Genomic DNA, 14,615 nt, shown 5'->3' with positions numbered 1-14,615 from the left:
AAGAAGAAGAGCAGCCGGTCGAAGGAGCCCAGTCGGGGCTCCGTCGCCACTTCCTTGGCGACTGACGAGGATTTTACCACCAGCCTGGCGGCAGTCGAGGAGTCGACCGAGGAGTCGGACGACACCGAGTCGGCGGGAAACGACAGCGACCTGCTTTAATGGGTGCCGCAAAGCAGGTCCAGCAACAGCCGGCACTCCTCACGGTGAGAGCAACTGGGGGTTTACTTTTTATGGCCGTTACCCTCCTAAACCCGAACCTAAAGAGATTCATGCACGCCCGAGCCCTAATCGACTCAGGGTGTAACAGGGACTTGATCACCCCCCGCCTAGTTGAGGCGCTGGGATTAGCCACTTCGCCCCTGCCACAACCGATGCAGTTTCAGCAAATGGACGGGGGGCCCATGAGGGGGGAACCATGTGTTTTAGAAACTCAGGCGGTCCCGGTAGGGACCGAGGAACATTGGGGAATTGAAACTTTCGTAATTGCCCCCTCCTGCTCTTTCGATGTGGTAGTTGGCTCAGCCTGGCTCGCCCGCCACCAACCCGACATAAGGTGGGAGGAACAGATCGTCCGGTTCCCAGATTGGAGGTGCGAGCATCACCATTGGCGCCCCGAGTGGGGGCCGCACGCCCCCCCCCAAAACATGCGGGCGTGCCTCACACTTGAGGAAGTCGCCTCCATCCCCAAGGAGTACCGAGACTTAAAACTGGCATTTAGCGAGAAGGAAGCGGATGAACTACCGCCCCACCGCCCTACAGACTGCGCCATTGAGCTGATCCCCGGGCAGCAGCTTCCCAAAGCGAAACTGTACTCCATGGGTTGGGCGGAGAAGGCGGAACTCCGAAAGTTTTTGGACAAAAATCTAAAGCGTGGTTTTATTCGACCGGCCACAGCCCCCCATGCCGCCCCCGTCCTATTCCGAAAGAAAAAGGACGGGTCGCTTAGACTTTGCACAGATTTTCGTGCGATAAACGGGATTTCCATGTCCAACGCCTACCCGATCCCGTTGATAAAGGACTTGTTAAACACTGTAGCAAAGGGGAAAATATTTACCAAACTCGACCTCCGGGACGCGTACTTCCGCGTCCGCATCAAAGAGGGGGACGAATGGAAAACAGCCTTCAACACCCCACTGGGACAATTTGAGTACCTTGTCATGCCGTTTGGGCTACAGGGAGCCCCGGGCGTTTTTATGAACTTTATCAATGAAGTGCTGCGGGACTTCCTGTTCAAGGGGGTGGTGGTGTACCTGGATGACATCATTATCTATTCACAAGATCTAAAGTCTCATGTGCCTTTGGTCAGAAAAGTGTTAAGCACCCTTTGTAAACACAAACTGTATGCCAAACTGTCGAAATGTGAATTCCACAAGACCGAACTTGATTATTTGGGCTTCCGGGTGTCGGGGGAGGGATTGTCCATGGACCCCGCAAAGGTCCAAGCGGTGTTAGACTGGGAACCCCCTCGAACCCGCAAGCAGTTACAAAGTTTTATCGGGTTCGCTAACTTTTACCGCGACTTCATAAAGGGGTTCGCCACGGTCATGCTCCCCCTTACAGAACTCCTCAAAACCAAAGGGAAAGGTGACGAGGCTAAAAAACCCGGCGCACGCCTAACGTGGACGCCGGACTGTCAAAAAGCTTTCACTGAGCTAAAACGCCTCTTCACCTCCGAACCCGTGCTAGCGCACCCTGACGAACTAAAGCCCTTCGTGGTCCAATGCGACGCCTCCGACGCCGCTGTAGGAGCCATATTAATGCAGAGGGGGGAGGATGGGGCGCTCCGACCATGTGCCTATATTTCCAGGAAATTTTCCAATGAACAAAGAAACTGGTCAGTCTGGGACAAGGAAGCGTTTGCAGTCATGTTTGCCTTAAAGACCTGGCGCTCCTGGCTTGAAGGAGCAAGAGTCCCCTTCGAAATTTGGACCGATCACAAAAACCTGGAAGCCCTCACCGGGCGTCGCAAAATGACTGCAAAACAGATCCGGTGGGCAGGCTTCTTTGCAAAGTTTGACTTTGTGCTGAAACACATCCCAGGCTCAAAGAACTTTTTAGCGGACGCCCTTTCCCGCCTGCCCCAACATGACAGTCTTAGGGAGGAGGTGGTGGACTCGCTAATTTCCCCCTCAGCCATCGCGGGGGGGGTCACCACCCGCTCCGGCAAACAGACCGACCCTCCGGACTTAGAATTACTTTCTCGATTCCTCTCGGAGTACAAACAAGAGGCTGACCGCCCCCCCAACTTGGTCAAAGCCGAGAACGGGCTCTGGTTACATAATGAAAAAATCTATGTGCCCGATCCGCTCAGGAAAGAGGTTTTGGACCGCTGCCACTCAAGTCGCTTGGCCGGCCACTTTGGCTATGTTAAAACGCTCAATTTGCTCACCCGCCAATTTTGGTGGCCAAAAATGAAAAAAGATGTTTCAGAGTTTGTACTCTCATGTCCCACATGCCTCATGGCAAAACGGAGGGGGGGCAAACCTCCGGGCCACCTCGTCCCCCTCCCTACGGCCACCCGACCTTGGTCGGTAGTCTCCATGGACTTCATTGTGGAGCTCCCGCCTTCGCAGGGCAAAACAGTCATCTTGGTCGTAGTCGATACCTTCTCGAAGCAGGCTCACTTCATTCCTTGCAAACAATTACCTACCGCTAAAAAACTCGCCCAGCTCTTTTTCACTCACATTGTACGCCTACACTCATTCCCAGACAAGGTCATTAGTGACCGCGGAACACAGTTCGTTGCCAACTTCTGGCGGGAGTTCTGCAAACTGGCTGGTATTGAGCAGGGATTGAGTTCTGCCTACCACCCCCAGTCGGACGGACAGACGGAGAGGGTTAATGGCCTTCTTGAGCAATACCTCCGCTGCTTCATTAATTTCCAGCAGTCCAACTGGGTAGACCTCCTCCCCTTTGCAGAATACGGCTACAACAATAGCCTCCATAGCTCAACCAAAACCTCCCCTTTTCAAATCATCAATGGTTACGAGGGCAAGCCGTTCCCCACGCTCGCCCTCCCAGCTAGCCCATCCCAACCCACATCGTGCCAACAGTGGTGGGAGGGACTTCGTGAAGGCTGGAAGGGAATTCAGGAAAACCTGGAAGAAGCGAAAAAAGCATACAAAAAACAATTTGACAAAAAACACTCTCCGGAGTGGGACCTAAAGGTGGGGGATACAGTTTTCCTGTCAACAAAAAACCTCCCCCTTCCTCAGTCCTGTCGCAAACTGGCCCTGAAGTTCCTCGGACCTTTCAAAATCAAAAGGGTAATAAATAAAGTAACGGTAGAACTCGAACTACCCAAGTCTCTAAGTAAGATCCATCCTGTTTTTCATTGCAGCTTGCTTCGGAAAGACCCTGGTGCTACGTCCTTCCATCCCAGGGCCCCACCGCCCCCTCCGACGACAGTGAGGGGTCAGAGTCACCATGAAGTCCAGGAGATCCTGGACTCCAGAGTCAAACGGGGGAAACTGTATTATTTGATCAGGTGGAAACACTTCCCCCCGAGCTGTGACGAGTGGGTCGAATCTCAGAATGTAGTGGCTCCGCAACTGCTGAAAAAGTTTCACCTACTGTACCCGCACAAGCCCAAAGTCGGTCCCGCGGGAGGGGGCGCTTAGGGGGGGCAGTATGTCAGAACTTGTATCTTTACTGCTGGTCCCCTATAATGTGACCAATGCTGTATGGTAGTTTTACTGTGCCTTAAAGCTGTATTGTAAGTGAACCAAACTGACTCCATGTTGTAACCTCTGCTTAACCCAGAGTGCCTGGATAGTAATTAACCCTGCCCCACTGGTATCCAAAATATTTGGGGCTGTAGAATGAATTATGTCTTGTCTCTGCACATTCTCACACTGGGACCCTTTGAAGCCGAACAGCATGGCCTTCGAAGTAGGGAGGCATCCTCTCTACTGATAGTGATGGTGAGAAGACAGCTGCGCCCTGAGATGTGAATTGTGGCTTTGTGAGATGTTTGCTTTACGTGTATAAAATCAAGCTGATGCTGGCTCTCGCCATTACTGTTATCTTGCCTATTCCAGTACCTAGTTCTCTTCAATAAAATCCTAGCTTTGTAACTAAGTATGGGATCCGTTTGACGTTCTTGAGTTCTGACAAAACTGAGAGACATTTCCACAAGCCAAACGTACAGCTTTTGGGTACTAGGAAAATGGTCTTGTCTGGATGACAGAGACATGCAAATGGAATGATTTTTATATCTTTCCCATAGAGGGCTGCAAAGTGGATTATCCCAACTCCTGGTATAATGTTAGTATTGCAAAACACATGTAGGAGAAGTGAGAACTTCTTGAGACAGGTGTTCTAATAAATGCCAATTGGGTATTTTTGCATTGGCTTGTGGTGGCAGATAAACCACAAGTATCCACTGAGAGGGAAGCATAGATGACATACTGGAAAAGAATTCAAACCCTTTTGGCAGAGTAATTATCTTAGCACAGTGGAGGAAAATTCCAAGCCTGAGTCCATAAACGCTGGAAAACCTTTCCGGCAAATTGGCCCTTTAATTCAGAACAATCTGACAAAACAAGATGGATTTCCTCTTTTTAGGCCTGGGGTTTTAATTCAGTTTTAATCTTCCTCTTCAGGAACAAAGTCCTGGGCAACTCAGCATGGCTGATTTCATTGTCAGTCGCACTGTCCACATTTGGGTCAGCGCATGGGACATTCTTCAGCGGAGGTCGCATGTGCTACATCGCAGCAAGAGAGGGCCATATGGTAAGAACTCTGAACCTGCTTGTATTCCTGATATTTGAGTGCAGATATTTAGTGAGATTTTGTGCTCTCACATCCATTACAATCCTATCACTTTTTTAAAAAGTTTATATGCATATCTGATTCTTTGTGGATGACTGTGTCTGCCTCCCAATCAATTAGAACATGCCTGCAGATTCTAGAGCTGCAGCTCCCATTGTAGCAAAAAGAAAAAAAAAAGCATGGAGCATTTGTAAAATGCGTAGACACTGTAAGTCCTTTCTACATTAATGCTCCTTACAACTGCTGAAGCACTACTCTTCTGATACTAACTGGACGTGGAATTAAAATGACAGGTCCACACAACACTTAAAGTTCCACCCTGTTTCTCATAACCATTATATAATACCTGTGTCTAAATTATGTTTACTCCATAATTTTTTGTTCCGTTTTCTTTATTTGACAAAATGATGTTTAGTGCAATGCTTACCATTGCTTGTACTCCACTCAGCCCTTTGGCTAATCAAGGTGGCAATTGTTCTGGCCACCTGCATATTCCCGGGCTGACTTTAAAAGGAGAAGAATCCAAACACAGTGGCTGACACCAAGAAGAAAACCAGCCAAGACTGTCCTGTTCCTAGAGTAAAGAGAAAGGAAGGAAAAGGTCATCGTGCCTGAACCATTGCTGCTGCTCTGAAAGGTTTTGTCCCGTTAGGGCAAATGTATCAACCAACTTTTAGGCAAAAGAACACTTTTTAAAACAAAATGTGTGTGCATACATGTATATGTATGAGAGAAAACAATCCACAAACATTCTACTTCTCTGCTTGGACAGGCCCTTTACATTTTCTAGTTTTCCTCTTTGTTATTTCTGTTCCTCGGGTTAATTACTCCCCTCACATTGGTAGGGCATTCAAGAACAGATCCTTAATCAATTCTTGTTGTTGGGGCTGCCTTTAACAACTACTAATCTCTTCACTGCTGAAGGGATTGCTCATGATATTTTTATTATTTAGGGTTGCCAATCCCCAGTGCGGGCAGGGGATCCCCTGGTTTGGAGGCCCTTCCCTGCTTTGTGATTATCAGAAAGTGGTGGTGGGGAGGTTGAACGTCCGCTGGGCACTCCATTATACCCTATGGAGAATGATATGATGGAGAATCAATCTGTGGCTGTCTGGGGCTCTGGGAAGGCTTATTTTTGAAGTAGACATGCCAAATTTTAAGTATAGCATTTGATGCCTCTCCTCAAAAAAATTCCCAAGTTTCAAAAAGATTGGACCAAGGGGTCCAATTCTATGAGCCCCAAAAGAAGGTGCCCCTCTTCCATTATTTCCAATGAAGGGAAGGCATTGAAAAGGAGCGTGGTCCCTTTAAATATGATCGCCAGAACTCCCATTGGAGTTCAATTGAGCTTGTCACAACCCTGCTCTTGGCTCCACCCCCAAAGTGAACTAGCTCCACCTCCATAGTCCACAGATATTTCCTGAATCAGACCTGGCAATCCTAATTTACATAATTGCCTACTGGTTGTGAAAACTAAATAAAATAAAATTAGTAACAATCCCGCTTTAGCTACAAATATGATAGCAGTAATTATAATCTTCAGGCAACATGAACTCACTGAAGATCCATTCAGAAATGCTGCACCCATTGTAAGTGAACAAGAACTGAATGATTAAGCTGAGAAACAGAAGCAAGGGGTAGGTTACCAACTCCAAGCTGGAAAATTCCTGGCGATTTGTCAGTAGAGACTGAGGATAGTGGAATTTGGGGGAAGGAGGAATGTCATGGAGTCAACCTTCCAAAACTGCCATTTTCTCCAGAGGAACTGTATTGTGAAGATAACCTGGTAACGTCCAGGCCCCACCAGGAGATTGGGACTCTAGAAATGGAAATATTTTAAGAGACAGAAACTGTGAGAAGCTTCAGTAGAACATTTTTAGTCCCCAGGTGGCCATCTGGCATTTTAATTGTGCTTTTATGGAGGTGAGAATTACAATCAGGTCATGAAAAAGACTGATATGCATGGCAAATGCTAGACTCGATGGGCTGACAATATAATCTGGTTTCTTTGCAAAAGTGGAGAGAACAAACCATGATTATTTCAGATTAAGCCAGATATGGCACCATAGTGGCACCTCATATTTTACTATCAGATTTTCTTTCCTCTTCTTTTGCCGCTACTAGCATAAATCCTATCCCCCCCTTCTTTTGCAAGATGATCATTTAATTATGTGCCAGCGATAGCCAACCTTTTTGGCAACTGTGCCAGTGGTCAAAATATTTTAGAGCAGACCAATGGTGCCCCCTTGTGCTCTGGCATGGTTTTAACCATTCTTCTAACCATTCTTCTCTTTAACTTTCCCCTACCAGAAAAGGGTGTTACGATCCAAGGTGTACAGTACAAAACTCACATAGAAAATCAGGGGATGTTTTGAAGGAGCTGTCTGATTATTGGTGCCTGTTTGGGCCTTTGAATCTTCTGCAAAAGCTGTGTCTTTCAAACCACACAAGAACCACAAGAGTCATCTGCACATAATGTCATCCAAGAAATTTCCATCCAAGGATGTTTGATTAGAACTGCATGTTTTGTATAAAATGAGCTCCGACCAAGTGCAGCATTGCAAAGATGTTGGGTAAAACAATGAAATTCAAAATGAAATGAATGTGAGACAACCAGGGCTGGGGGTGGCAGGAATCACATATTCATTATACTTCTTAAAGCACAACTTTTGCATTATCTGCTTGTTTGCTAGCTAAAGTCTGACATCTGAATTTTGGAGAAATCTCTGCTGAAGCCAAGAAGGAAAATTATCATTTTCATATTATCTTGTACTTTGTATCTTGATTTGCAGCCAGACATCCTGTCAATGGCACATGTACGCTGCCTCACCCCTTCTCCGGCTCTCATATTTACATCAGCAGTATCTTTAATTATGATTATACCTGGAAACTTCAGTAACATAGTGAACCTTTTCAGGTGAGTATGCACTATGCTCTCATTAGCAGTCTACTGTTTTCCCAGTATTGGTTGGATTATATTTTCTTCGCAATTCTTCACTGCTATAGACTATTAGGACCTAAATGACTTGGTACAGTCTGATTGGGGATCCATCTGGTTTACTGTGGGGCAATGTCTGTGCAGGACCAGGCATGTCAATGCTCACTGAAATCAAGAGGCGTGGTAGCATCTGAGACCCAAACTACATGGTACATTGCTCCATGTGTTGGGTCATGGTTCTCCCAACCCAGCTCACATTTTCTACACACAGCAACACAGACCAAGATGCAAAAGTCTCTATGTTTCCCATACAACATACAAACTTAACCACTTAATTCCAGCTCTCATTTAGAAATGAAAACTCTTGTTCAGTATCTGTTTGATAGTTGCTAATTTGGATATTAAAAGAATGGGGGGGGGGACATTAATGTGCAGTTCTAAGCAGAGTTATAGCTTCTGAGTCAACTGAAGTCAACAGAAGGGTATAACTGTTTACGAAATACACTAAACTATGAATAAGGCCCATTGTGGAGAAAAATACAATGGGTTCTAGAAAGAGGCTCTTGGTGAGTGCCACCCACCCTTGCTGTCTTCCCACCAACACAAGTGAAGGCATCTGGAGAGCAGTTGTAATTCTGAGTGATCCCCAGCCTTCACCTGGAGATTGGTAAAACTTGTTCCCCAGGAGGAAATGGCACTGTACCTGTCTGTGATCCCACCCCCCTCAAGCCCCACCCCCTTAAACCTCCAGGAATTTCCTAACCTGGTAACCATATCTCCTTCCCTTTATCTGCCCCTCTGACTTCAGTTTTCCATTGTCTTCCACCTCCCTGCAGCCTCCACCTAGGGGAAGGATAGTCTTTCTCCACAGTGGGGGGAACCTAAGCAGTTTACATCATTCTCTTCTCTCCCCTTTGATCTGAACAACAACCCTGTGAGGCAGGTTAGGCTGGAAGTCTGTGACTGGTCTGAAATCACCCAGTCAGCTTCCACAGCAAGAACCTGTGTCTGGCAGACTATGCTCTGAAGCCCTAACTCCTATGCCCTCCTCAAACTCCACCACAGAATCTCTAGGAATTTCCCACCGACATGAAATTGGCAGCCATAGTCAGGACTGGCCCCAACGAGTTCTGCCTTGGAGGTCTTTAGTGATACCTTTCAGACCAACAGTCTGTCTCTTGATAATGTTGTTGGTCTTAAGCAGAGGACTTCAATCTCTCTCTTTGTCTTACTTTCCCTCCATCTCTCTCTCTCTGTATCTAGTCTGTTGCCACAGGACATTTCCCCCCCATTTCCAGAGGACAGGGAAGCCTTTCTCTGGCTTTTTCCCTCCTCCCTCCCTCAGCCAATTGAGGGAAGGCTTTCTTTCTCTTCTCTGTGAATCAGTGCAACAAGTGGGAGAGTAGGGAGAACTACTAACTGCTAGAACTAAGGTTGGTTGGCTTTTACTGACAGAATCAGCTTTGTTGGCTAGCAACAGCCACTCCGGTGTGAGAGAGGAGTGGACTCAACCAATGGCATGCAAATATTCTTGATTGATAGTCTGACGGGCCATGGAGTGGAAAAAGTTCAGAAGATACATAGAAAAAGAGTGGAAAATAAAAAGACATTGGACAATTTTTGATAATTATTAAGTATAAGGGGGAGGAGGATATTAATTTTGGTTCTTATTAATTAAGGGTACCTTTAATATTAGTATTTTAAGTATAGAACACCAGTGGGGGTCAAGTAACGGGGGGAGGGGTGGGTAGAAAGTAATATATGGGATAGAAAAAAAGTAGTTATTAATGATGTAAGAAATTGAAATTACCATATGTTACTAAATAAAAATTGTTTTAAACAAGATAGTCTGACGGGCCAAAGGTTGATGTACCACAGTCCCACCTAGTCCCAACCAATGAAGGAGCTCGGATTTGCCAAGATGAAAGGGATTTTATTATAAAGGATACTGTGTAGTAGACATAAAATGTAGGATCTAGCAATAATGGGAAAATTACCAGCTTCATATAACAAAAAACATATTATCAGCTAACTTTAAGAAAATACTGGTAGCTCTTTATTTTGGAGTGGGGAGTTAATTTATTTGTTTTCTATTTCAGTGGTTTACATCCCACAGTGGTTAAAGAAGTCAGAATATGAGGGCCCAATAGTTCTATATCTAAACTTAAAACATAAATATTGCCAAGGATACAAAAACAAATGTAGGCTCAAATAGTAGCCTCGAAACAGAATAAAATCATATAATTATCTCAAATACAGACCATTTGCAATCCTAACCAAACACATTTTGGCCAATTGACCTTCTTTAGTGAACAATGTTGTTACACAATGGCTCCAGACAATACAATAATAATACAGTTTATTTCTTAAACTTGGACCAAGTTGAAATTGTTTTATAATCAATATCTGTGACCTAAGGCAGAGATATACGTAATTCAGAGGCCTCATTTTAAATAACCTGCTACCCTTGTCAGGTACATGTGTCTTGAATGGTAATTCAGTTGTGTATCTTCTTCTGCTGGTCCAAAATTTTTTTTAGATGCAATCTGAAGCCAGTAGTATTTAATAATATGTTTTATGTATGTAATACTGAGTTTTAAATTTAGATATTGAACTATTGGGCCCTCATGTTCTGACTTCTTTAAACTTTTGGTTCTTAATTCAATTCTTCTTTCCCCTGCTTTTTTGTGTCTTTTGTTTTACATCCCACACAGTCCATAATCTTCCCAAGGTAGGTATATCCATGGGTTTTCAAATATACAGAGGCAGAAAATACTTTTAATTTGTTTCAAGTGTATGTGCAAATCATTACTTATATGATACATTTTGCCACTTTATTTATATTGATTATTTCTTTTAAAATTATCAGAAAAAACTAGAACCAGTTGAGATATCAGCAACATGAAATTCCATTTTCCTGGCTTAACTGAGTTGTGCATATGGCTGCGAAGAATATCTAATCTTGGAATTTTAAAAGTTATTTCGGTACTTGTTATTGCATAATTTGTGATACTAGAAATTTTTAAATACCCTTTTATTGGGTTGGATCCAAGTAGATTTTATGCTGGTGAGAAAGACCCTTTTACTATCCAATAAAGACCATGCTGGGGATTGTGGGAGCTATATTTTAAAAAGCCACATGGGACAGGCTATAGTAAGGAGAGGAATCGGTTCTGACTGAACCGAAAAGCTGGCTGGATTCATGGTCTAGAATTCAGATGTTATTTCTATTTCAGCTTCACAGCTTGGCTTTTCTATGGTATAACTATAGCTGGACTCCTGTATTTAAAGGTTAAGAAACCAGAACTGCCAAGATCTTACAGAGTGAGTACAAAAGTCAGTTGTGCCCATTTATAAAAATATACTCAATTCAACAAGATGCTTTCGAGTAAAATACCTGGGTGAAAATGTGCTCCATTTGGTTTAGACATCTGCATTCAGATTTCCTGAGAAGCTACAATTAAACCCCAGCTGGGTAGAAACACCTTTAGTTGCTGTGCTCAGGTGCATATTTGCCTCTCTCCTCTATTCTGACCAGCAACATGAGCACATGAAGCTGTCTTGTACTGAACCAGACCCATGGTCCATCAACAGTCAGTATTACCTACACAGACTGGCCGAAGCTCTCCAGGCTCTCAGGCAGGGGTTTTTCACTTCACCACTATCAGATCCTTAAACTGAACTTGGGATCTTCTGCATGCCAAGCAGATGCTCTCCCACTGAGCTACAGCCCCTGCCGTGCACAGAGCTTGTTCTAGCTGGATCAAGCTCCAAAATCATTATGACATCCCATTGCAAGCACTTTAGTGAATTAGAATTTTGACCAAACCCTTGGTTTTATTCTAGTTTAGAATCCTAGTTTCTGTGGAGTAAACTACAGGAAATTGCAGGGTTTGGGGAGCCCTGGGCAGAGAGTTCTTAGGGACCATCTTAGCCCACCTCCGGGCCCTCTACTTCCACTCAGTGCCAGATCAAACCCTGTGGAGGCCCCTAGGCAGTCAAAATCTTGGGAAGCCCCTTGCAAATTATCTGAGTCAGACCTTCCGCCCCACACACACACCGCTCATGGCCCCCACTACAGCCTGCAGGCACCTTCTCAAAAGCCCCTTTGACAAAGCTGCAGGGGAGAGGCAGAAAGAGGCAAACTCGGCAACAACACCAGCAGCAGCTGCACCAGGCAAGTTGGGCAAAGAGCGGCTCAGTTGCTGGCTATGCATGCAGGCTCTGAGGGCTACAAGCGGGGGGGAAACTGGGTGGGAGAGCTGTTTCGGGGACCCTAAAGGCTTGGGAACCTATAGGCCAGTGCCTACTTGGCCTAATTGTTAATCCGGTCCTTCTTACTTTGTGCTTCCCCCATCAGCCTATGCATCTTTTCCCCATCTGCTCACAAGCCTACCACAGATGCTCATGGGCCTCAGCTGCAGCCCTCTCCCCAGCAACACTGGCTGGCGTGTGTGGCTGAGGGTACTGCTTCTGTGGCCACCAGGAGCATTAGCACTCAGCAGCACATGGGGGAAGGGCACAACATGAACAGGGGGCAGCAGCACTGAGCTCTGCCAGAAGCCCTGGGGGCACCAGCAGCTGCCCCACTTCAGGGTACTCTTATGCTCACCCTGTAGTTAGCACTCTGCAGTTCTCAAAGGTACTTGTGTCCAGACAACATGGTGTCACTGTAGCCATGCATGCTAGAGGAAGGGGATATGGGAAGCATACATGTAAACACGGCGATTGTTTGTTTGATCTTTATTTAAGTTGAATTGTAGTTTCTAATAGATGTAATCTGGGGAAGTTTGTTTTGCAAGGCAGAAAATTCAACACAGAACATATTTAGGACCTGCAAAATCTGTATGCTATTGCATGCAGAAGCAACTGCTGAATAATTCATTGGGGGAAGCAAAGGGCTGGCAAGCTATTGAATGGACAAAGTTATTTTGTTAGTTGGTTTTGCTACTATACTTGGCCAGGAAGCAGTAGCCTATCTGACCTCAGGACTTTGTATCTCCTATCTACCTTTAGTTATTTATTTACTTATTTTATTTATATCTCACTTTTCTCCTCGATGGGGACCCAAAGTAGCTCAGTCTCCATCTCCACGCACTCATGTTGGTTTGAAGTTTTGAGAGCAGAAGCAGAGAAGGCTGTTGTCAAACACTGTGATACACAATGGAATCCTAAACAGATTCACACCCTTCTAACCCAGTAGCTTTAAAAATTTCACTGCACCTCTTGCATAACCAAAAACTTAACAGAATGTTACCAATGCCCCGGGGGCCTAAACCCTGTTTAGGATTACACTATCAATCTGGTTCACAATGTTCTTCTAAATGTTCGGTCAGGTATATAAGATAACAGGAGATATTTTTGAAGAGTTACTTGAGTGCTACCCCAGAAATATCTCTGACAGTTTGCCTCCCATAAATATATGTTCTGCCTCCTCAGGTACCCATTGTCATCCCGATAGTTGTGCTGCTGACATCTGTCTACCTGGTGCTGGCACCTATAATTGACCAGCCTCAGACTGAGTTCCTCTATGTCATCCTCTTCATTTTCAGTGGGGTCATCTTTTATTTCCCCTTGGTGTATTACCAATATCATCCTGCCTTCTTAAAACGATTAACTTTGCATCTGCAGCTGCTTCTGGAAGTCGCTCCAGTTGAAAAGAATGTGAACTGATTTAGTATCCATATGACTGTAGTGGGCAGCTGATCTCCCCCCCTTTCTCCCCCCCCCTTTCCCCCGCTGTGGGGGAGGGGAGGGGTCTGTGAGGGTTGTTATTTTGCAAGAATGTGCAATGCTTAATAAAATCTAGTTTGTTCCTTGGAGTGCATTATTTATTTTTCAATATTTAAGGGCTAATGTCTCTCACCCACCACCATCACAGGGTAAACTCAAAAAACCAGGTGGCCAGAGAATTGCTTTGGAACTCACTTAGAAGTACTTGGTAAAATTCTCTGCAGGCTAGGCACCCATGAGGTAAATTATACAAATATTTAAAGGTACATTCCCACCTTTCTCAAACACACTGCTGAGATACATTTCCCATCTCCCCTGCCTTGATAATTAGGATGAAAAAACCTTTTCTGATCATGAGAACCAAGAGGGAGATCAGCGGTAGTAAAAAAAAAAAAGCTTTATTTCTCTGGAAGGGGAAAGATGGGTTTTATACTCAAGACTAACGTATATCCATCTGTAAACAGAGTGTGAGACTGGAAAAACAATTTTCATTTACAATGTATTGTTTCAGAAAGAGTGAGATAGTTAATCAATCTACTGTTTGAAAATAATAGGTTTTCCTCAGGTTTCCTAAACATTACTTTGGCTTGCTGGAATAAAAATGTAAGCCTTGCAAAATATTCATTTTTGGAATGCTTGCCCTGAATAGTGAGTGGGTTTTGGTTTGAGAACACTGTCTTCCCGAGGGAGCGGACTTTTACACAGAGTGGTGAAGGGGTTGTTTGACAACCAGAGGGAAAAGGAGCCTGAGGTGCTTTCCAGACTGCAGGTGCCATTTGGTTTTTTATGGGCGTCACAGCAATTCCAGTGATCGCGCTATCAGTGCAACCAGTTCACAAGTGCTCCCACCCCCATTTTCCCTGTCATGGTTCCGTCTGTTCACATTCACATTGATAACTGATTTGCTGGGAATTTTTTCCCATGGAGGGGGGGATGCATTGAAACATTGCAGTGTTTAAGCAACCTCAAGGAGGCTGAGCAATCCGCATTAAAGCTCATTCCCCACTCATCACACTTCTAGGATGAGCCTACCCAGGTCTCCAGCACTTGTGCCCTTTCTTGGGGAAAAGGCTCCATGAAAGCCCTCTCTTTGCTCCAGGGCCCATCCCTGGGCCTTACTTTGACATTAAATAGTGTCACTTGATGATGCTGTCAGTGTTACCCAAGCCTG

At 45.0% G+C, this 14,615-nt stretch overlaps 1 protein-coding gene across 1 annotated transcript in view; it reads left to right on the top strand.

Annotated features, from left to right (window-relative positions):
- The window catches only part of LOC132567936 (b(0,+)-type amino acid transporter 1-like), a 31,898-nt gene extending 18,368 nt beyond the window's left edge, over positions 1-13,530 (top strand). The window contains exons 4-7 of the mRNA XM_060233525.1: positions 4,605-4,734; positions 7,566-7,690; positions 10,948-11,035; positions 13,151-13,530. Coding sequence (XP_060089508.1) covers positions 4,605-4,734; positions 7,566-7,690; positions 10,948-11,035; positions 13,151-13,384 — 577 coding nt within the window. The 3' untranslated portion in view covers positions 13,385-13,530. The remainder of the gene's footprint in view (positions 1-4,604; positions 4,735-7,565; positions 7,691-10,947; positions 11,036-13,150) is intronic.
- The last annotated feature ends 1,085 nt before the right edge of the window (positions 13,531-14,615 follow it).

Source organism: Heteronotia binoei, chromosome 1 (assembly GCF_032191835.1).
Source record: "Heteronotia binoei isolate CCM8104 ecotype False Entrance Well chromosome 1, APGP_CSIRO_Hbin_v1, whole genome shotgun sequence".
In the NCBI taxonomy this organism is placed as follows: domain Eukaryota; kingdom Metazoa; phylum Chordata; class Lepidosauria; order Squamata; family Gekkonidae; genus Heteronotia; species Heteronotia binoei.
This window is presented reverse-complemented; position numbering and strand designations above follow the sequence as displayed.